The 22,001-nt window shown below is 29.8% G+C and overlaps 2 protein-coding genes across 2 annotated transcripts; both read right to left on the bottom strand.

Annotated features, from left to right (window-relative positions):
- Positions 1–7,157: 7,157 nt before the first annotated feature.
- Positions 7,158–14,792, bottom strand: ebo (ellipsoid body open). Its single transcript, XM_065507747.1, has 11 exons — positions 14,473–14,792; positions 13,844–14,361; positions 12,213–12,365; positions 11,719–12,101; positions 11,457–11,650; positions 10,965–11,380; positions 10,343–10,898; positions 10,083–10,252; positions 9,801–10,010; positions 9,273–9,732; positions 7,158–7,388 (listed from the first exon to the last, which is right to left on the bottom strand). Exons 1-11 carry the CDS (start codon positions 14,473–14,475, stop codon positions 7,314–7,316), a joined length of 3,138 nt encoding a protein of 1,045 aa, XP_065363819.1. The 5' UTR covers positions 14,476–14,792; the 3' UTR covers positions 7,158–7,313.
- Positions 14,793–16,525: 1,733 nt separating this feature from the next.
- On the bottom strand, positions 16,526–21,424 carry Nup160 (nuclear pore complex protein Nup160). The gene is made up of 7 exons (XM_065507300.1): positions 21,254–21,424; positions 20,742–21,194; positions 20,494–20,683; positions 20,255–20,439; positions 19,789–20,201; positions 17,787–19,719; positions 16,526–17,712 (listed from the first exon to the last, which is right to left on the bottom strand). Exons 1-7 carry the CDS (start codon positions 21,330–21,332, stop codon positions 16,649–16,651), a joined length of 4,317 nt encoding a protein of 1,438 aa, XP_065363372.1. The 5' UTR covers positions 21,333–21,424; the 3' UTR covers positions 16,526–16,648.
- Between the last annotated feature and the right edge of the window lie 577 nt (positions 21,425–22,001).

Raw genomic sequence — 22,001 nt, 5'->3', positions numbered from 1 at the left:
TGCCTACTTAAAACATTTATATATCGCTTACTTGTAGGGAAACTTATTATATCTGCCGATGAATGAATTTAAAAGATCAGACTAATATAATATGGCTTTAAAATGTGCTTTATTAAATAATAGATTTCCAGTACTTTATAGTATACGGCATTACCTCTTTGCAGTACATATCCTGATGAATACCTTTTTACCAATTAGTTGATTAATAATTCGATTCCAATTTCAAATTTTATGTTGAAATCGAAAGTTGTTCGGAAAAGTATTTATAATTTTTTTTCGATATAAAACTAAACTTTGGTGATATTCAGTGATATTCAAAAGGATCGCATTCCTAAACAATTTGTCCAACGAGACACTTACATATTTATTTTTCAAGAACTAAAATTTATTGAACAAAAATTCAAATGCTTGAGTGTTTTTACATTTGATTGAAAAATATTTCTTTGTTTTTGCATGAAAAGAAAATCTATGTTAAATGTATTGAAACGAATAAAAATTCGTAACGTTTGATTTTGATATTTCAAGCGCCTGGGAACATTCAGTTCTGCTATATATGAAATTAAATTTTTTTAAACCGAAAAAATTACAAATGTGTATGTAACTAGTTTTAAGTAACTATTTCCTATAAAACACTTTTCGAATTACTTAGGAATCATAATACCATTAGTTCTATGAATTTTATCAAAGAATCTGAAGTGGTTCTCATTATAGTCGTTCTTCTTCTAGACTTTGGGATGTTATAATTTATTTGCGATGCTATAATTCATTTGAAAATGGAATAATTTTAAAATTTTTAATTTTTAGTTCTTGTTTTCAGTTCTGTATATTATGAATGACGGTATATCATAACTGCAGGTAATAATTGTTACTTTTGAAGTTTTGTTTTTTTATGTTTTTATATTATACATACTTTGATTATATGTTTCTTTTTATTTCTTACAGTAAAGTGAAAATGTGGTGTTGTTGTACAAATGCCTTCAAACAGCATGATATTTCGATAAATGAATTTTTTTTTTAATTTTGTTTACATAAAAAATTTCAATTTGGTGATACATATAAGATTCGGCACAGCCGAATATTGCTTTCTTATTTGTTTTTAAAAATTTTGTCCACCTCGATTGTTGAAATATCACACTGTGCATTGGTGGCACTTTCTCAAGAAATTCAAACTACATGTACTCGCTTTAGGAATCCGACAAATATTGATACATATGTATATGAAATATGTAGTTACAACTATTTATTTTTTTAATTTATCACAAAAATCATAATCATTACATCATAATAAGCTCCATTAATGTTGGTAAGTTTTTATTTTCCTTTTGATATACTAATTCTAATATGAATTGGTTTCGATTAAAAGTTTTGTATACTTAATTGCAGCTTTACTTATTGCATTATTATTATTATTTTTACCGTTTTCCACAATCACACAAAAACAACATACATACAGGCCTGTCACAGAATTCCATTCCGATCGAAAGTGGAATTAGTTCCGTTTTTTGTTTCTTTAGAAAAAGTAAAAAGAAAAATTCTTTCGGAATGAAACCAATTTCAAGTTTCAAATGGAATTGATATTTCTTTGTAATCATTTGTTTTTCTAAAATTTTTAATCAATTTCTGTACAAAAAACTTTACTTTTGTTTGAATATAAAAAACGCTGTCTAATTAAAATCAGAAATATAGAATTATTAAATATTTTTGGAATTAATAAATTACACGGAATCTGAAGAACATAAAACGAAATCAATATGAATAAAAACTAGGGAACTGAAACCATTCGGAAGAAAATGTGTGACAGGTCTGTATATTATTTTTAAGGTAATGAAAAACATTAGAGTCCGACCTTATGTACAAAAACATTGAACAAAATTAAAAACAATCCCCTCTGTCACAAAATTCTGTTCCGATCGAAAGTGGAATTAATTCCGTATTTTGCTTATTCAGAAAAAAAGAAAATGTTTTTTCGGAATAAAACCACTTCTGAGTGAAATCGATATTTGATAAAAATTGTCAGGGGGCAAATTCTCGCACTCGTAAGTATTTTGTTGTTGTAAGAGTTAGGTTTTTGACGGTGCCGTAAAATAAGGCCATAGGTAATTATTATGTTGAGAAATAAGACCATATTATCACTGAGGGAGTGAAATAAAGTCATATTCAATTATTGGTCAAAGTGGAAATAAAGCCATATCAGTGTAAATAACTTGTTATAATTACATCCATACATATGTACAGTTATTTTCTCGAGACAGGCGAAAAAAAAATATTTTATAATCATTTGCAGGAAAGGCTTCATTTAGCTAAGCGCCTGCCGCGTTCCATGGAGGAGAAAGCCCCTAAGAGCGGCCACAGGCTGCCAATAAAAAACCTTTTCCTGAGAAACCGAATAGTTGCTCGCCATACTGACTGACTGCAAAAAAAGTTGTCTTCGCAAATAAAGTTTTTCTGCGTGGCGGCCTGTGGCCGCTCTAAATTTAGCTTCACTAAATAAAGCCTTTCTTCTAAATATATTATTAAAAAATACTTTTGTTTGGAGTGGATGTTCTTTAATTTTTGATTGAACTTTCTTTTTTGCCAAATTAAATAAATCATTTCAGCAAACAAAAAATTTTCTAAGATGGGAAATTATTTCTACCATGGGAAATAAGGACATATGGTTTTATTTCCCAACTAGTTGAGCAATAGAGCCATATGGCCTTATTATTTTGTCATAAATTTAAAAAAAATTTAAACAAATTTTTAAAAAAAAAAATTTAAAAACTAAAAATAAAAATTTTTTTTTTTTTAAAAAATTAAAAAACAATTTCGAAAAAAAAAATTTTGAAAAACAATTTAAAAAAAAATAAATTTTGTTTACCTAAAAATATTTAAAAAAATGTATTTTAAAGTATAATTTGGTATAGAATATAGATATCTTACTTGTTTATATTATTATATTATTAAAAGAAAAGTGAAGTTGTTGGTGCAGAAATCGATTAAACATTTTAGAAAAACAAATAATTACAATGAAATATCAATTCCACTTTGAAAACTGAAAGTGGTTTCATTCGGAAAGAAATTTTCGTTTTATTTTTTATGAAGAAGCGAAATACGGAATTAATTCCACTTACGATCAGAATGGAATTCTGTGACAGGCCTGTATATACATATAAACAGTTTGATTTCAATCAAGTGATATGATATTAAAATTTCAGGAAAAAAGTGAATGTTTGAGAAATATTAGTAAAAATTTAAATTATACTTTGTATTATACTTTATATTTATATTTTTTATGAAAATTTTTAAGAAAGTGAAGTTAATCAGTTTGCAAATGAGCCATCATTATAATACACGTTTTAAATAAAAACGTTCTATATTTTGTTGATATTAATATTGTTAATAAACAAAAACAATTAATATTCATACATAGATACATATAAAAAAAAAAACATAATTGACAATAAAAAATGTGTTTTTCAGAAAAAAAAAAGTTTAATTAACCTAATGAAACCAGACCAACGCAAAGTGGAGAACAAAAATCACATTAAAATATTTAGATGTGAAAAATTTATAATTAACAACTAATAAATACATGTTGAAAATAATCTAAAGAACAAAGTGAGTTTTTAGAATAAAAACAAAAACTAAACTGCTTATGATAATTACATATTATAAATGATAAATTAATGTTTTTTAATAAATTAATATGCACACACTCACACAAACAAACATTTTAGTACAGGGATGCTAAAAGCATTCCTCTTATAGTTTCCATTGTCACCCGAATTTTTTATTAATAAGTTTAAATTTAAACAATTAAAAAGAAATTTTTTAAAAAAAAAACTTTTATATGCTAAAAATATTCTTATACTAACAATTAAGTAAGGCTTTTATAAAAATCATGATATTCAAATATGTAGTTACAATTTACAAAAAATAAATAAATATATAGATATATATATATACATATATATTTTTGTGTGTTTTATACTGATATAAATTAGAAAACAATTGGTCAAATCACAAGGTCTCTTATCATTTCATATTGTCATAATGTCCTAATATTTCACAATGGTTTTTATTGGTTTTCAAGCAAAAAATGTTCTAAAATAATACTACTCTGTATGCTATGTTTATTGTGTTATCGTAACCAACCAGCAGAGACCTGCGCCGAACGCGTAAAAGTCGGTTAAGCCGAGCTGCCTCGTCGTGATATATTAGGACATTATGACAATATGACTGATAAGAGACCTTGTGAATTGATCTAATATAATTAAAAATTTAAGATAAAAAAAAAACACTTGGCAAAAAATAAAATGTTAGTTAACTCTGTCACGTTGTGTAATTGTTAAAACTATGTACCAAATAATAATAATAATTCAGCTTAAATGAAAAAACATTTTGTTAAAACAAAAATTATATTGTACCTTCAAATAAATTTTATAAAATTTATTAGTTAGACAACAAATTTGTTAAAAATATAAATCTAAAGATAAGACCTTTAAAGTGTCGATTTTTAAAGCATATGTATGTATTAGTACATGCTTTACTAAAAATTTTAATATAAAAAATTTTGTATGTATTGAAAAATGCTTTATTTTTAATTTGTTATGAGTCCTGGTCGCTCTTCCGATTTATAGAATCTTTATTAGAGTTCACCGATAGAAGATTTAAAGATAAGAAGAGACGTTTGGAATTCGAAAATGCATCACTTCTGATGCAAATACGTGATTATTCAAACGCTTGAGATGTGATAGAGTTAATAATAATATCCACTCAACGAAATTAGAGTTTATTCTCAATGAAGTAGCTTTATTCTCAAATTGTCCTTAAACCAAATGAATTCGCAAATGTATTGCGAATTTATATCATTTTTAAAGCATAGGCATAGATTAAGAATTTTAAAGGACGAACAAGTTTTGAATATAACATGCTTATTTGCGCATTATATATGTATGTATGTTTGTATATATGTATATTAGAGTGGGTAAATTTTTTTCTCGACAAAGCGGTTATCAGAATCGTAATCTGCGATGAATTCTAAGAATGTTTGCCGAAGAAACCATGGGTCTAAAATCAAAACCGAGCTTCCCATTTTTAACGTGAAAATTTTCCTTTCGTATTTAATATTTTTGTTTAAATATGCTAACATTTTATTGAGCCTTTTAAGAAACTTGACTATGTTTGTGCTTTTTCAAAAGGAAAGAAAGCAAAACAGATGAATCTTTGCAAATGGAGAAGATTAAAAATAAACTTCACCCGAGGATGGTCACAAAATCTCATATTGTGGTTGTGCGAGAACCTAAAACCGATCTTTTGGGTCACATAAAAAGGTGCAAATAAATTTATAAGTTCCAAACCAATAATCCGATTTTAATAAAATTTCTCACGACTAATGAGGAGTTGTTACTGAGCTTAAGTTTTAAATTCGGACTTTCAACACTAAAGTGGGGCGGAGCCTCAAGGCCCCAAATTGGGGTGTCTCGGGTATATTAAAAATCATGCCAAATTCTCTATCCGATTTAAAAGATTTTTACATATATAGAATTGACAAGAAGAGAGCTACAAAACATCACTACAACTATATTTTATCTTTTATAGTTTACGAGATATTCACCATTGAAATTTAAAATTTTATGTTTTTTACCTACCTTGGTCTGTATTTTTGCAAATAGCTGACCCAAATCTCTCCCGATATTTCTCAAATATATATTTTTAATTAACAACTAATTTATTAGTATTATAAGGAAAAAAATATTTCAAAATCGATACCAAGTCAAAAGTTATGTGCACTTAAATTAAAACAATTTGAATTCCAAATTTTTTTCGAAAAAAAAGTATTTACAATAATAAATATAAAATACGAAAGGAAATTTCGCGTTAAAAATGGGAAGCTCGGTTTTGATTTTAGACCCATGGTTTCTTCGGCAAACATTCTTAGAATTCATCGTAGATTACGATTTTGATAACCGCTTGTTGCATTTTTTTGGCTCCATACAAATTGACCCACTCTAATGTATATGCTTAAGTGTTGCATTTTCGAACATCTGACAATTACAGAGTTGTCTTCCAACGACTTTTGAACGAGTAATACAGCTAACATTTAAAATCTTACCTGAGGCTGAACCACCGCATTCATGATCGAATGAGCTTTCGTATCGAACTAGATTTTTTGTTCGATATCGAATGCCAAAAAAAACTACAATTATGTAGTTCCCCATTTCCCAATGCTTGTTTTAATAGTAAAACACTTACGATTACGATTACATGAAAAGTTCTTAATTTTTTTATTAAAAAATGTTTACAAATTGATAAAACACTGTGCTTTTTATAATTATGTAATATTTAAAACCAAAAAAATAAAACGTCTTTTTATATTTACTATTACTAATATTAACATTTTAAAAATAAAGAATATTTTCAATAAAAATTTGGTTTAATAAGCTCGAATTTTATAAATTTGATTAGCAGAAATAATATAAAAATAATTTTTTAAGCACAAAAACTATTATAGTGCAAACAAACTAAAATACAAAAATACATACATAGTTAAATCATATATATTTTATATAAAAAAAGAGATACTTAAAACACAGATAAAAAAATATATATTTTTAAAATTGAAATTTCAATACATAAATAATTGAATGAATTATGAATAACTGATAATGTTTTTAAATAGAAAATGAAGAAGAAAAAATTTAACAAGTACCTTTTGAAAAATTACAAGGAGAAAATACAATTAAATTTAAATAATAATTATAATAATAAACAATTTATAAAACTTTAATAATAATAATAATAATTACTTAAAAGTTAAATAAAACACAGTATTTTTGTTATACAATGAAATTAATTTAATATATAAATATAGAATTAGAATATATGAATGAGGAATAGGAAATATATTTTATGTTTAATGTTTTATAAACTACATACATACAAACATATTCATATTTAAATAATATATATCTAATATAATAATATAGTTTATCCTTAATGAAATGATAGGTATGTATGTAATTATATACCTACAAATATAATATCTATAGTATATTAAAATGCTAAACACACATTCATTATTATTATCATTACTAGATTATAAAAATACATAGTGAAAATGAAATGAAAATACATTTATGAAATACTTAAGCGATTAATGTTGGCGCGTTTATGATAACGCTATATATAGCTAGCTAATGATGAATGAAGTTCTGAAATAATTTTATTTTATTTTATTTAATATTATATTATATTAATTACTATTATTTATTTTTTTAAAACATACATTTAATATGCATTACTATTACTATTATAGTTATTGATAATTATGTTTATGTTTGTGTTAAATGTACACAATGCGCATCTTGTATCAATTGAGTTAGTTTCTGGGAAAATGTTGGAATGTCCTAAGAAGAAAATAAACAAATAGACAAATTATGTATTTAAATACATTTTTTATAATTGTAAGTTTAAGTGTAAGTGATTGTACAAGTGAAACCAAAAATACAAACAAGAAAAGAAAATATAAAATACAAAATAAAAAAAATAAATGTTTTTAAAAATGATGTGTCCAAAAAAGATAAAAAAAAAGGAAATGCGTAAATATTTTTTTATTTATTTGATATTAATCATAAAAACGTTTACTTTATCAATAAAATAAATAACACAGTTGGAAGTTGGAGGAGTTTTAAAGACAATGACATACGAGAGTCTTTAGGCACAAGTTATTTTGGTTATAAAAAGTGGAATTCATTTCAACGATACATCAATTGAAATGTGTATTTCACAAAAAATAAATTCATACAATAGGTGCTAGAGCTAAGTCTGGTTAAGAACTTAATCCACATTATGTACTTATGAAGTTTTCACACTCAACGAATTATATGGAATTTCTAAATTAATTTTAAGTCATTTGATGATTTTCTGAAGAAACAAACAACAGAATTTGCTTTCTAACACAATGCAGTAACAGGCGGTGGCTTGTAAACATTTGTATGCATACTCGAAAAGTATATGCATTTTCAGTTATGTTTAAAATTATATGAATATATAATTACAGGCCTATTTATTCAGAATAAATTAGTTATCTTTCAAGCCAGTGTAACAACTTCTTTTAAGGTAGGGTCACACATGGCAAATATTTGCTAAAATTTTACGTGTTTACTCTTACAAGTGTTTTGTAAGATCAAAATGCATCAAATAAAATAAAACTAAATTTTTTGTTTTGAATCATCCTAAAAAAATAAGTTTTTTAAAATAAATAAAAGAATTCAAAGGTATTTTATTTATTGGTTACGTCTTTTTCGTCAAATATTTGTCATGTGTGGCCCTACCTTTAGATGTATTGGAATTTCCTTTGAAAAACATAATTTTTTGGTGGGAAATATGAGTGACCACAGATTTTCTTCATTATCACTGTAGGACCTTTAGTTTACGAATTATAAGCAATTTTAGATATTTTGAAATTTTCATCACAAAAATCAAGTTTTGGTGAAAATATAAGTGATCACAGATTTTCTATATTTTCGCTCTAGGACCTTTAGTTTACGAATTATGAGCAATTTTAGATATTTTGAAATTTTCATCATAAACAAGTTTTGGTGAGAAATATGAGTGATCACAGATTTTCTTTATTTTCGCTCTAGGACCTTTAGTTTATGAATTATAAGCAATTTTAGATATTTTTGAATTTTCTTTAAAAAAATCAAGTTTTGGTAGGAATTATGAGAATGACAGATTTTCTTTTTTTTCGCTCTAGGACCTTTAAGCGTCCTGAAGCACTGTGCAAACCTGCAAACTTTTGCATCAGTACTAAATGATACGGTGGTTTCATAAATTTGCGTAATCACTACCAGCAATGTGCATTAAAAACCGTTTGACGTAAATGTGCTTTACGTTTTGTGCTTTACGTTTTGCAAGCCAGTCTGTCCGTTGAAAGAAGACCCCTAATAACTTATATAAATGATTGGTACATCAATAAAATAATTCCGGTTCGCTTGCTATTTAAATTCGGGAAAAGCGGCCCACAAATGGCTGAGATATAAGCATAAAACTTAATGATATACATTTCAAATACCTTTCCAACGACGTATATAACGCCATAGATATTCGGACCGACAAATTTTTTTCCAGTCTTTATCTTAATCTTTGGTTCATTTTTCATATTATCAAAATAAAGTTTTTGGTAATATTAAATTTTGATCGGATTGGAATTCTTGGAGACGTGTATAAATAATTGCAGAACTTGGACAGGTGTATGAATAAATGTAGAACTTGAAATTCGCACTTACCGTAGTTAAACAAATTTCATCAATTAATTTCATATTTATGGGTAAACCGGCATTTGCAAAACTCTCGCGCATTTTCTGTGCATCCACTTGGGACATCGCAAAAAGAGCGTTTGTCAGTAGATCAAAATGCAAAGCACCTTCCCCGGACAAAAGAACATTAATTAAAGCACTTTGAAATGAGGCCAATAAGTTTTCCTTAAATAATGGTCTCTGATAGAGACGCCATTTCTCATGAACATTTTGCATGGATATTAAAACGGTGCGTACTATGTTCGGGTCATTGCCGGTAACGACAATTTGTCCATAGGCGTTCATAATGGCCATAAAATGTTCCGGGTGTAAATTATCACTGGGATTTATGACTGGACTACTGTTACAATTATTGCCATTTTGCTGTTGTAATACTCCATTGGGCTGAACGTATGACTTGTAAAAGTACTGCCATTTACATGTGAGAATACTGAAAATAATGGAAACGGAAAAAAATATAATAGAAATATAATAATTGATTTATGTTTAGAATATTACCTATCAAACAATGAGTAGACCACACTAGTCAAATCTGTGGTATCTGCAACATTGTTCTCTACTTGCAGTAGTGGCATTATGTGTTCAAATGTGAAGTCTAATATTGAAGGCAACATGGCTAAGGATGCATTACCTGGTTGTTGGACAATTAATTGAAACATTTGTAAAATTTTCTCTATCACCACCACACGACTAAGAGTTAATTGTTCTCTGAAATGTAATTGTTTTATTATATATACATGAGCATATGCATGTAATTTGATAGTTCAATTTGAAAAATACCTGACATTGACGGTTATAAATAGAGTTATCATTTCCTTAATAAATTGCGAACCTAATTGACTCTGTAATGTACGCAAAACACTTAAACTAAACTCAGCAACAGTAATGGAAATTGCGTTACTATTTTGACCAAATGAATTATAAATCATTAAAGCTTTTGTTATAATAGGCTGCGTAAAGAAGAAAACAAGAGAATACAATACAATACAATAATCATAATCTTAGAATACTTAAGTAAATCGTAAATAAAAGACACATACCTTAAATGTTGAAGCTAACATGTCTTTTGTTGTGTTTGGAGAGTCTTTAAAGAATTCTATAACTAAACTAAATGTCACTAATAAACTCAATGAAATCGATGATACTTTAGCTTCAGCCGTCGCCGCATTCAAAGAGTTCAAATCTAACTCTAGGAAACCTTGAGCCAAACATTCAATATATTCCCTTAGGATCATACAACGACGTGAATAATCCTGTTGCTGTTCGTCGACATTTTTCCAAGGCAACACTAGGTAACTAATAAGACTTATATAGATATTTGCAATCACTTGTCGTGGTAAATGCGTTAGGCGAGGACCCGATTGCATGAGATTTACAATTGTGGGTATTTCCAAAAGACATTTTGGACGTATCACAGATGCTATACACAACAGCAATTGGCTGGCTGCCATATAGATGATTGGTGAAGATCCCATAATGGTATTGGGTTGAAAAATGCTACCCAACGATTCGAATAGTCGCAAAAGCATGTGATCCGATTTTAATGATTGACATAATGGCAAAATGCTGCGTATGGCCATAAGAACTTGAGCATATCTAAAATAAAATCGTAAAAACTAGTTCAATTAAATGACAAACAAGGTTTGTTCAAAATTTACTTACAAATAGTCAAAATCAGTCTGAAATGTTGACGCATCAACATCTATAGTATGCAATTTGTTACTAATAAAAAATTTCAACGTTGTTAATAGGTTCTCAGCTAAAATATCTAAATGGCAGTTAACTTCGGATGCAGCCTCAGCTGTTGTGTTGGTATCCAATAAAGGGGCTATTCTTACTACTGCCTGGCAGACGGTAGAAAAGTCTCTTAAATGTTCCGCAAAACTTTGCGACTTGATTTTACGTGACAACTCGAAATTTTTTCCACTATTTATGTCATTCTCTATGGACTGAAGGTAAACATGTGGTCGTGACCAATGACTAAATACTTGCGCAAATACAGCATTCGGACGAGACTCAGCAATTAAGGCAATACACTCGATGCATTGTGTTAAATATTGTTGCCATTCCGTTTGGGTCTTAAAAATAAGAAAATAATTATTTTTTAATGGGAAAAAAATAGAGACAAAAAAAAACAGTTAAAAAATATGTTACATTATCTTCCATCAGTTCATTATCCAAAAGTTCCAATTCAGTCTTATTATATTCAAATTGTGTGCGATGCATAATTTCAGATACTAATTGATGTATGACATCATTATACCGATTTAATTTATCGTGCATTGTTAAGCCTTTAATGATGGGAGTCCAAATTTCCAATTTTTCTGTGAAATCATATGCACCATTTTCTAATAAAGAAAAATACATTAACTCGTACCAAAATCTACATATGTATGTAAATAAAATAACAACTTACGAAAGACGGTACAACAGTATAACGACTTTAAAAAGCCATCCAACACCGAAGATTCTTGCAACATTTTTTGCCAATACTTAGCAGCATATAGACGTAAAAGTTCGCGAAATTTGTCAATATACATTTCGCTTTGTTGCTTAGATGTATTATGTTGATCCAGCAGTACATTAATGCCGGACATGAGGGTTACATTATATGGCAACGATTTTTGTAAATACAACAATTCATTCAGTACAGATAAGCCAGCCAATGATAGCTCCTGATGCGATGAACGCCATTGTGATATATCCAAAATTGACATAAGAAAATATTCCGATATTAGATCAGTCCTTATCCATGAAACAAAATGTTGGATACACGTTAACAGTTCCAAGACGCAGGAACTATACAAAATAAAATTGTATTATATATTATTTTTGTTATATCGTCGACATGGAAATCGAAACATTTTTTTTGGGAATAAATAAAGAATAAACAATCGGACAAATATTTACCTCAATTGATTGTCATTTGGCAGCGATGTTACTAAACTATAATCCATGAGTGTATTTGATATGGAATGAATGTCTTTGTCATTTATATGACACACAGCTATTAGTAAGTATTTTGTTAATAGATCCATAACTTCAGGCATACACATTGACGTGCTTTAAAAACAAAGATACATTTACGTATAAAACATTAAACAAACAATTGAGGAATATGTAATTAAATATCATATGTAACATCCGAAAGTTCTTAAAGTACATTAATATAATTGTTGTAATTCAACTACTTCATGATATAATCCTAAAGTAATTATTCGATCCCAAAGCTTTCCATATCATTTGAATGTGCATGAATTGTTTGGAGTTGAGTGGAGTTTTGTTTAATTCGTACAATTTGTGTTAAGCATTTTTTATATTTATAATTTATATTTTTATTAATTAAATTTTTTGTAAAAAAATTTTTATTAAGTAGAAATTTATAACCGATTATGGCCAATAAGCTAGGTTGTTGAAAAAATAATAAATAAATAAATTGCCAATTACTATAGATATCGGGGTATATCTAAACAAAAAGAGGACAGGAACAAATTTTTACACATTTAGTCGTAAATTCAGAAACACTATTAAAGGTAAAGATATTAAAATCAAGTAAGAGTGCTCTATTCGGCTGTGCCGAATTTTATATACCCTTCATCATTGTACATATAATTTAAAATAAAGACTGAAATAACCATTCAGAATTTCTATACGTCGTTGGAAATGTAATCCAGATATTGTGGTGTTTCCTTATATTTTAACTATTTGTGGGCCGATTTCCCTGAATTTAAGTAGCAACCGGGACTATTGCAGATATATTGATGTATCAATCAGTCTGCAATCCCAAATATAATCGGGATTTCAACAGACAGACCGGCATGACTATATAGACTTCGATATCATTTCATTTATTTTATTTAATCGAGTCCAAAGGGCCATATAAGATTAATATAGTATAACAATATGCATCATATCTATTGTGAAAAATTTAGCTCTGATTGTTTAAAATTATCCAAATAGTTTTGTATAATGACTGAAATAGTAAAACTGAAAACTATAACGATCCATGATACATATACTTTATAAGGCCGCTAATGGAAAATGTAGAAATTACAACACTCATAGTGAAGGGTATAAAAATCGCAGTCATTCGATATCGAGTAAATTCGATCGTAATTTTATTATTTGAGATTACGGCATTCGATATCGAGCATGAAATTTAATACATTTTGTTATAATTACGATATCGAAATTAATTTTCGATACGATAGTTCATTCAATCACGAATGCGGTAATTCGGCCCCTGATGTAAGTTACTTGACATTTTTATCTCTGGTTCAATATAATTGGTCTGTTCAATAACAAAAAACTATTACGAATTATCACAAATTGTTTGTACATTTTCCAGTTTTTCAATACAAATTTAAAATGTTTGTGTGAAAATTTGTAATAATTCGTAATAGTTTTTTGTTATTGAACAGACTAAATAATTCAAAAATGTTTAGCATATAGGTATTTAGCAACACAAAAATTACAAGAAACAAGGAGGAACATTAATTTAAGACAAATACAATTTAATTTTGTTTTAATTCCAAACTCACCAGGAATGAAAATACTGCTTTCTGTCGGTATTAACATCCTCTCTATTACTAACTACTTCCTCGGATGTAGTGCGCAGTAGACAAATTCCCAATGCAAAATTTGATTTCACTAACGTCAGACAGTGCATAATATAATTGGGATCTTCATCGGGAAACTGACGTTTACCCATTAAGGCTATTAGTTGAGCATATGTATCTCGTTGTCTTTTCTGTGATCTGGCTGGTAAATTGACATATCCACTCCATAGTACTTCCCTCATAAGTGCTCTATCGGAACTACCCAATTGCATCCATCGTCTAGTTATTGCATGCTCCAACGTGGAAGTGCAAAAAAACCAAAGAAATTGATTTTGTTCAAATATGTTACCATTACCCACAACCGAAAGACATGTCTTCCAGGATTCGGCTTGACTCTTGAACGATATTAACTCAGATTCAATTTCCCGTTTGCGGTTATTAGGTGTGGTCGTAGAATAGAATTCACGTAGCAATGAGTCCATCAAAGCCAAAGGGGAAGACTAAACAACAAAAATATATAAAAACAAAAATCAAAATATGTAATGTAAAAAATATTTGTTTAAAACTCCATTAGGAATTGTGCAGTATGGCCAAATATGATTATTACTCACCATTTTTGGTTTTCACCAAGGAAATTTTTGTTTTGTTATTTTTTAACTTTTTTTATATGTCACAGCTCTCTATCAAGGTTTATGGTGATGGACGACAATGTCGTCTGTGTCGTATGTATTTAACAAAATATACGTGTGGGTCTTTGCTTGTGGTCTTAACTATGAAAGGCTTTTAATTTACACAACTTTTATTATTAAAATAAAAAACTAATTTCAATTTAAAATTTTATATTTATTTCCAATACAAATTTGTTAAATTTCCTTCAAGTTCTTTTTTGAAAATCGTTTGTAAAAAATTATGAAAACTTCTCCATTAAAAAACCGACTTCATGAACTGGGAGATAAAAAAATACTGTCAAAATTGTGAAAAAATAACAAAGAAGAGTTACCATCCCCAAGAAAAATAATCTAAATGACAGGGCGATTCAAAAACTCAAAAAAATCATTGCATACCAATTGGAAATTTAAATTTGCAAATTTGACCATCGTTGCCAAGGTGCATTTAATAAGGTGTCATCGGGAGCACAGCTGATTATAGAAATAGCACGCGATAATGTCAAACTACACATATAAAAAATATTTAAAAAAAATCATAATTTTTTTAAAAAATGTTGTGACAAAACATATTTTTGATTTCTACAAATAGACATAGCTGGGACGTCTTTAAGTTCCATAAGGACCCAAATTATATTGTGTCTACAATCAATATTCGATATGGCGTGGTGGATTAAAAAAAACTTTGCGAAATATGCAAAGGTTGAGCAAACATTTTTTTTTTTTGGAAAAACTTGTGACTTATTTTTGTTATTTCACTTTGTCATAATTTCATTTTTGGCAAAGTGTTAAGTGTTTCTAATCCACAACATTCTTTGCAAATCTCACTTTGCACTAAGCAAATTTTTGAGGTCTGCTCTCTCTGCGCTCTCCTGCAAAGTCAGCAGTCTTTGCATTTCTGTCTTATCACTTGCTTAGCTAAATGTAATGCAAAATAAAAATGGAAAAAAACTTGCACTGTGATTTAAAAACAAAATTATATATACATATGTACTTTAAAATAACAATTTTAAATATTTTTAGGTAAACAAAATTCCAAATTTTCATTTCAAAATTGTTTGTGACAAAAATGTGCCTATTCTATAATTTTTAATTTAAAAAATATTTAAATTTTGTATGGCTGGGGAGCCAAAATAAGAAAATAAGGAATTAAATGAATTGAAAATTGGTATAAATCAATGAAACTATATTATGTATATATTTTAATTATATTTAATTATATTCTCAGGTATTATTGTTTTACTATGTAATATTGTTATTTTGGCCATTATTATGGCTTTATATTACTGAATTGTGATAATAAATAAATAAATAAATAAATAAATAAATGTTATGCCAAATTTTTTTTTCAAAATTATTTTTTTTTTAGTGACAAGAGTTTTATGCCAAATTTTTTTAAATTAAAGTTTTGTAGTCATGAACAATTAATTCGGCCCATGATAGAAAAAAACAAGGTAGTTTCACTTCTCTCTCTCAAAAATATTTTTGAAGTTTGTTGGAATTATTTGAAATTAAATTTTTGTAAACAATGAAAAAAATCGTTGCCACATATGAAAAAGGGCTGTATATGGGATGTTTTCCTTTAAAGTAGCATAAATAGTTTCTTGTTTTTTATTATTTAAAAAACAAATTTCTTTAATTTAAATTGTTTTATTTATGTAATTTTATGTTTGCTGTTTTATTTTTGACTTTTAAATAAACAAAACAAAATGGGATTTTAAGAATGAATACGGTAGCACGATTTTTCATAATTCCAGTAAACGTCAGAACGTTAATATGGCGACAAAAAGAGTAAGTTAAACTACCTTGTATATTTGTATCATGATTCGGTTATTGACAAACTTATCAAAATTTGAATTTATAGAATTTACAGTTTCGACATATCGTCAGCATATTATTGTTTTGGCTCATATCCAAAAACTCGGAATTGAGAAAAACTACAGCCACAATAAGCTTTGGAGAAGTTGGGTCATCTGAAGAATTTTACTGAAAATATGTATATATTTTACAAATTTGTAATTTATTGAAAAAATCTTAATATCTATGTAGTTTAAAAGACAGGTAATGAAACAAAAACATAAATCTTAAAGTATTGATTTTACAGTTAGTTCTATTCTACTATTTAAGATTTCCACGGGTGCTGCTGGCGTTCTCGATTTACTTGAAAAGACATCTCTATTTTATCCTGAGCTGTGCGCGTAGCAGTCTCTATGTATTTGTGTAGTTTATCCTCGAGTTCAGCATGAGCCTGGCGATATTCTATGTCTTCGCCATTTAGTTTTAATCCGTATAAGAGTAAATCTATCGAATTTAGTGGAAGAGACAATTCTGGATTTGTTACAGCAATCGAATGTTTAAAACTAAAATATTCACTGCCCGCACCCAGCATGGCCGAAAGCATTTCTTGTGCCAATTCTGCAGCTTCTAACAGGCGATTATGTCTGACAAACAAATGTAAAAGCTCTGAACAGTTAGACAATTTATAATTGTTGTATAGCCATTGTGGTACAAAGGCTTGCAAACTTAATAGTTTGTTCACAACCGATTTACGTATTTGTGTCGATGATTCCTCCTCATTATCTTCTACTAGCTTGCGTAGCAGAGACCAAGCCATATCTGATGCTTTATTACGATGTGGCAAGTCCGCCAAATCGTTTTCTTGTAACCAATCCCAAGCATCTGAGGGATTTTCATCAGCCGTACGTACACATGCGGCAGCTAAACAATCGAATATGGGCAATACACTAACAGTAAATCCCTTGGCTAATTTTAGGGCAGCAGTAAATAAACCGCAACTGGCTAAAATCATTGATAGTTCTTGAGGTCCGGCATTAAGGAATGAATGTATATCTTTGCGGTGCTCTGCTAGCTTTATAAGCGCCTCTGTATGTAACATTTCCTTCTTAATGTGTTTAATTTCGAGGACTACAACTTGGGGTTTTGCGATTGATGTTTGATCATCACTTCGCTTGTCGTCATCGTCGTCGTCGTTCATACCATCTTTAGAACTATTACTTGTGTCGTATTCATCGCCTATAACAGGCTTAGCAATCCAGCGATAACGTTCATCAATTAAGTGTAAACAATTCAAACAGACTAGAAGCGATGAGAATCGTTTGTTAAGTGATTCTAAGGAATCGCCTTCAAGTTGATAACGCATTGACTGTTCATACATAATAGCAGAAGCTAAAAGAAAAACATGGTAGGTGGTGGTGTTGTTTCACTCAATTAAGAAAGAAATATATTAATACAAGACTTACCTTTCCTCATGTTGCCGTTGTTGACATGAAAGGCGTATAGGAAATCATAAATTTCATTTTTTTCCATAGATTGTGATCTAGCTCTGGACTCAACAATATTTTCAAATTCTTCATACAGACCCACATAAGGAAAATGCATTAATAAATCGTATCGTTTACGATTAAACAACGTAAATACCAATTGATGCAAACAATCCTTACGACGTGACAATTCCGCATTGTAAATTAATGAATGATAAGCTTCCTCATAATGTTCCAATTTTAGGTGATTATTGAACACGATCGACTGAAACATGGGTAGTTGCGGGTCATTTTTATCCAACAATCCAATGGCAACCTGAGCCATTGATATAATGTGATCCAAAGCATTGTGTTGTTCGAAAAGTTGTATAACTTTTAGATAGTATTGAGCAATGCACTGATTCGTGACTTTTAACTGAAATTTATCAGTTTCAATGTCCGAAAGGTTTTCCACTAAAGAAGCGTATGGAGTGTTTTTTAGCACTTTCTCAGCAAGAAATTGTTCTTTAACAACCCCCTTCGCCGATTGTATGAATAAATCATAAGCCTTGTGGGATTCGCCACTATCGAGTAATGTTACCGCCAAAATGAATTGTCTGGAGCATATATTCCATTCACACCAGCTGTTGAGAAGACGCACATAATCTGCTATGATGATGTGTTGGCAAGTGCTGAAGAGCCATTCACCAAATACGAAATTAAACGAAACAGCCCAAATGAGTTGACTGACTATAGTTGACAAGGGCATTAGAGTTTGTTGCCAAGTGACGTTATCGAGATCCTTGAAATTGTCTGCGTACAAAGCCAGAGCCGTATACAGGCCCTTGGCATTGAGGAAAACTTGCAGCAAAGGTGCAGAGCTACATTTGCCGCCATTCGAATAAATTCGTCCGGAACCAGATGTTAGTTGTAAAAGATTAAGTCTTTGCATGGACGTTTCCATAGCTGAAGCTGTATTAATATTGACGGGTGTTTCTGATATCCATATCATAACATAGTAAGATTGTAGAAATATTAGAACGTCAGGCATAAACTGGGACCGCAAGCATTCTAAAATATCGACAGGCAAGGAATGAGTATCGATTAAAATTTGTTGCAGCAGCAAGAGGTTGCGACAAATGGCAAAACGTATCAAAGCATTCTGTCGTACGGTTTCGGCTAATAGGGATAAACCAACCTGACTGCCGAAAAGAGAACCCAAGGACATAAACATTCTGGTGGTGTGGTTTAAATTATTAAAATTTGTGTGCATGGTTTCTGGATTACCATTGTCCATGCGCAAAATATCCAGTAACATCGACATCGCGGTGCGCAAATCTTTAATCGACTGCATTTTTTGTCTAATGGCCACCAAGAAATTTGAAGGTAAAAGTTCTTTTTCAGTATCTCCCGCCAATAGATCTTCAGTTAGTTTTTCTATAACTACATTCGGCATCTCTAATTGATACAATTTCCTATCAATGTCAATTTTTACATCTTCTGGCAGCCATTTTTCGATTTGGGCTATGATTTCTACCAGGTTTACCAAATCTCTGCCTTGACGTTCATTATCGGAAAAATGTAAAGGAACTACAATGTCTGCTTCAACATCCTCGCCAGCCAGCATTAAATGTTCTATAGTTTCGCAAGGTCTGAGCAGAGAAAATGTATTCTTTTTTACTACACACACAGCATCCAAAGGTTCCAATATTAATAATCCACTGGGCTGGGATGCCTTCATGTGATATTGTTCACAGCAGGAATAAAAACGTTCCCACAATCTTGTAGATATTTCTAAATAATCATCATCAGAAACATCAAAATCTTTAACTTCATTTTGAAGTTCATCTTCTATTGCTTGACAGACATGTTCCTTCAATAATGTCATAGTACAGTGTTTGCCTTCAAAACGAACATTTGATCTACGGAACATCTGAAATAATACAATTAGAATGTGTTGAACTGCACTAATTTACAAAGATAAATTTTTTATGTTACTTACAAATAAAGCCTTTGCAATAACGCTGCGCTCGAATTTTCCCGGGTGAAAAATATAAGAACAATACGCTTCTCTGGGATCCATACCATGCTCAATACCTAGACAATAACGATCTGGTGGTGGCTCCATAGCAGCCGAAACCCAATTGATACCCATTCCCCGGACAAGTGAAAAGCTTGATATACTAAATTCACCCTCTGCATTACTCCATAGTGCCCAGATTCTAGAATCGCAAACATCAAAATCTGTTAAATCCAACTGAGGGGCAGAAATTATTTTACGTCGCTGTAAACTTAGTCCACTGTTATTGGCCGCATCAATTTGCAAGTCAAGACATACAAACTCCGAGCCAGATGAATGTGAGAGAAATGCACAAAAGCTGACGTCATTAATTTTGCGCAATGAATTACTTTGAGCTGAAATATTAAAGTTATTGTAGTTGAATTTAAACTTAAATATTCAAACTTACGTCCTTGCATCCGTTGCTCGCTGCCCTCTCGTACACAGTTAATAGCACAAAGTATTTGCATATTAATAGTGGACCAAACTCGCAAGTAGTCGTTACGGTATAGAGCCAAAAGTAAAATTTGATTGTTTATACAAGTGAATACCAATGAATTAGCATGGTCAGCATCGGATGTATCAGTTTTCCCTCTACAATATATATAAAATCAAAATAAGTTTATGAAAAGTCAACAAATTACATACGTTAATGCTCCTTTTATATTAGAAAATAATCTGGGCATAATATGGTGTTCCTTCAATTGATGACCAATCGTATGTCCGGTTGCACAGTTCATGGTGTACAACATCAACTGATTCTGACAAGCTAAAGCAAAATAAGCCTCTTCTCCATTTGTAGATAGAAAACTAGCAGCAGCATGGGGTATATGACTATCTAAATTAAAATAAAATAATGATTCTTATTACCACTTTTAAATAATAAAATTACTTACTTGACGAGCCCAACGTATCAATAACATAAAAACTGCTTGGATCACGGGCAGCTGCTGCATTGGCATCTTTAAATATGGAAAAAGTCTGTGAATCATTAAAATCCACAGAAGCAGTGTTGGCGCCAACACTCCCTGTAAATGATCCATCAGCCAGTGAGTCCGGATGAGGAAAACATATACGATGTAGACTGCAAACTGTGCAAACCAATAAAACAATATATTTTCCCTGCTCAATTATGTTAACGGCTATGACGGGTGAATCGGTGAATTTGTAACGCAAATTATTTTGATACAGATTAAAATCCAAACTTATTTCAGACAATTCCAAAATGTCCTGATATATACGCCAATAAATGTAGCGATTACGATTGTGGTTCAAAGTAACATTTTTAAAACAATAACCACCGGCTTTTTCCGCAACTTTAATATCCTGCAAAGTACTGTGTGTTCCACCTGAAAGTAAATAAAAGACGGTCAGTCCACAAACGTTGCGATATTATTCATTTGGCTACCTGTGTTTAAAGTAATTTCATGCCATTCTTCTTGACAGGAATTTGTTGTAATAACTTCACGATAACTTAAACTTTCCATTTTTTCGTTTTAATAATGGATGCAATTATTTATTTATACAAAATTCTAAAATCTTTTAAGACAGATGCAAAGAAAATACAAGCGGCGGCAAATGTTTCGACATAACCTAAAATATAAATGTCAAATAAATAAACAATTGGGAGGTGTTCAGAAAATGAAAAAAAAACAAAAAAACCCGTTCAAGGAATACGAGATAAAACCAACAAACAAAAATATTAGATTTTTTTTATATTACAATGAAATTAAAGATTTACTAAAGTATTGTATATGAAAAACGCATTATGCATTTCACATAAAATAAGTGGTTTTAAGCCACGGTATTGCTTTCTCAATGCCTTTGCTTTGAGCATATGCCTTTGCTCTGAGATCTTAAAATTCAGGAGTTCTGGCTTCCTATATGAAGGTATAGATAGGTTGATTGCTAGTTTTTGGATGTTATGGCGTTATGAAAAATTAGATGACAACTAATTGATTGGATTCTAAGTGGTTGGATCAACTTCTGCTGTCCACAGATATAATATTCACACGGGACTCTAATCCATATTTCAGTTACCTTTGAGAGTTTTAGTATCAAAAGTCAGCAAAACTTCGATTTAATAAAATATCTTTCGATATATTTTGAATATCTTGAGAGGTATTTCTAAATTATATATCAAGAAAATCCTTAAA

Source organism: Calliphora vicina, chromosome 4 (genome assembly GCF_958450345.1).
Source record: "Calliphora vicina chromosome 4, idCalVici1.1, whole genome shotgun sequence".
NCBI lineage: Eukaryota > Metazoa > Arthropoda > Insecta > Diptera > Calliphoridae > Calliphora > Calliphora vicina.
Note: the sequence above shows the minus strand (reverse complement) of the source record. Positions and strands in the feature narration are given on the sequence as shown.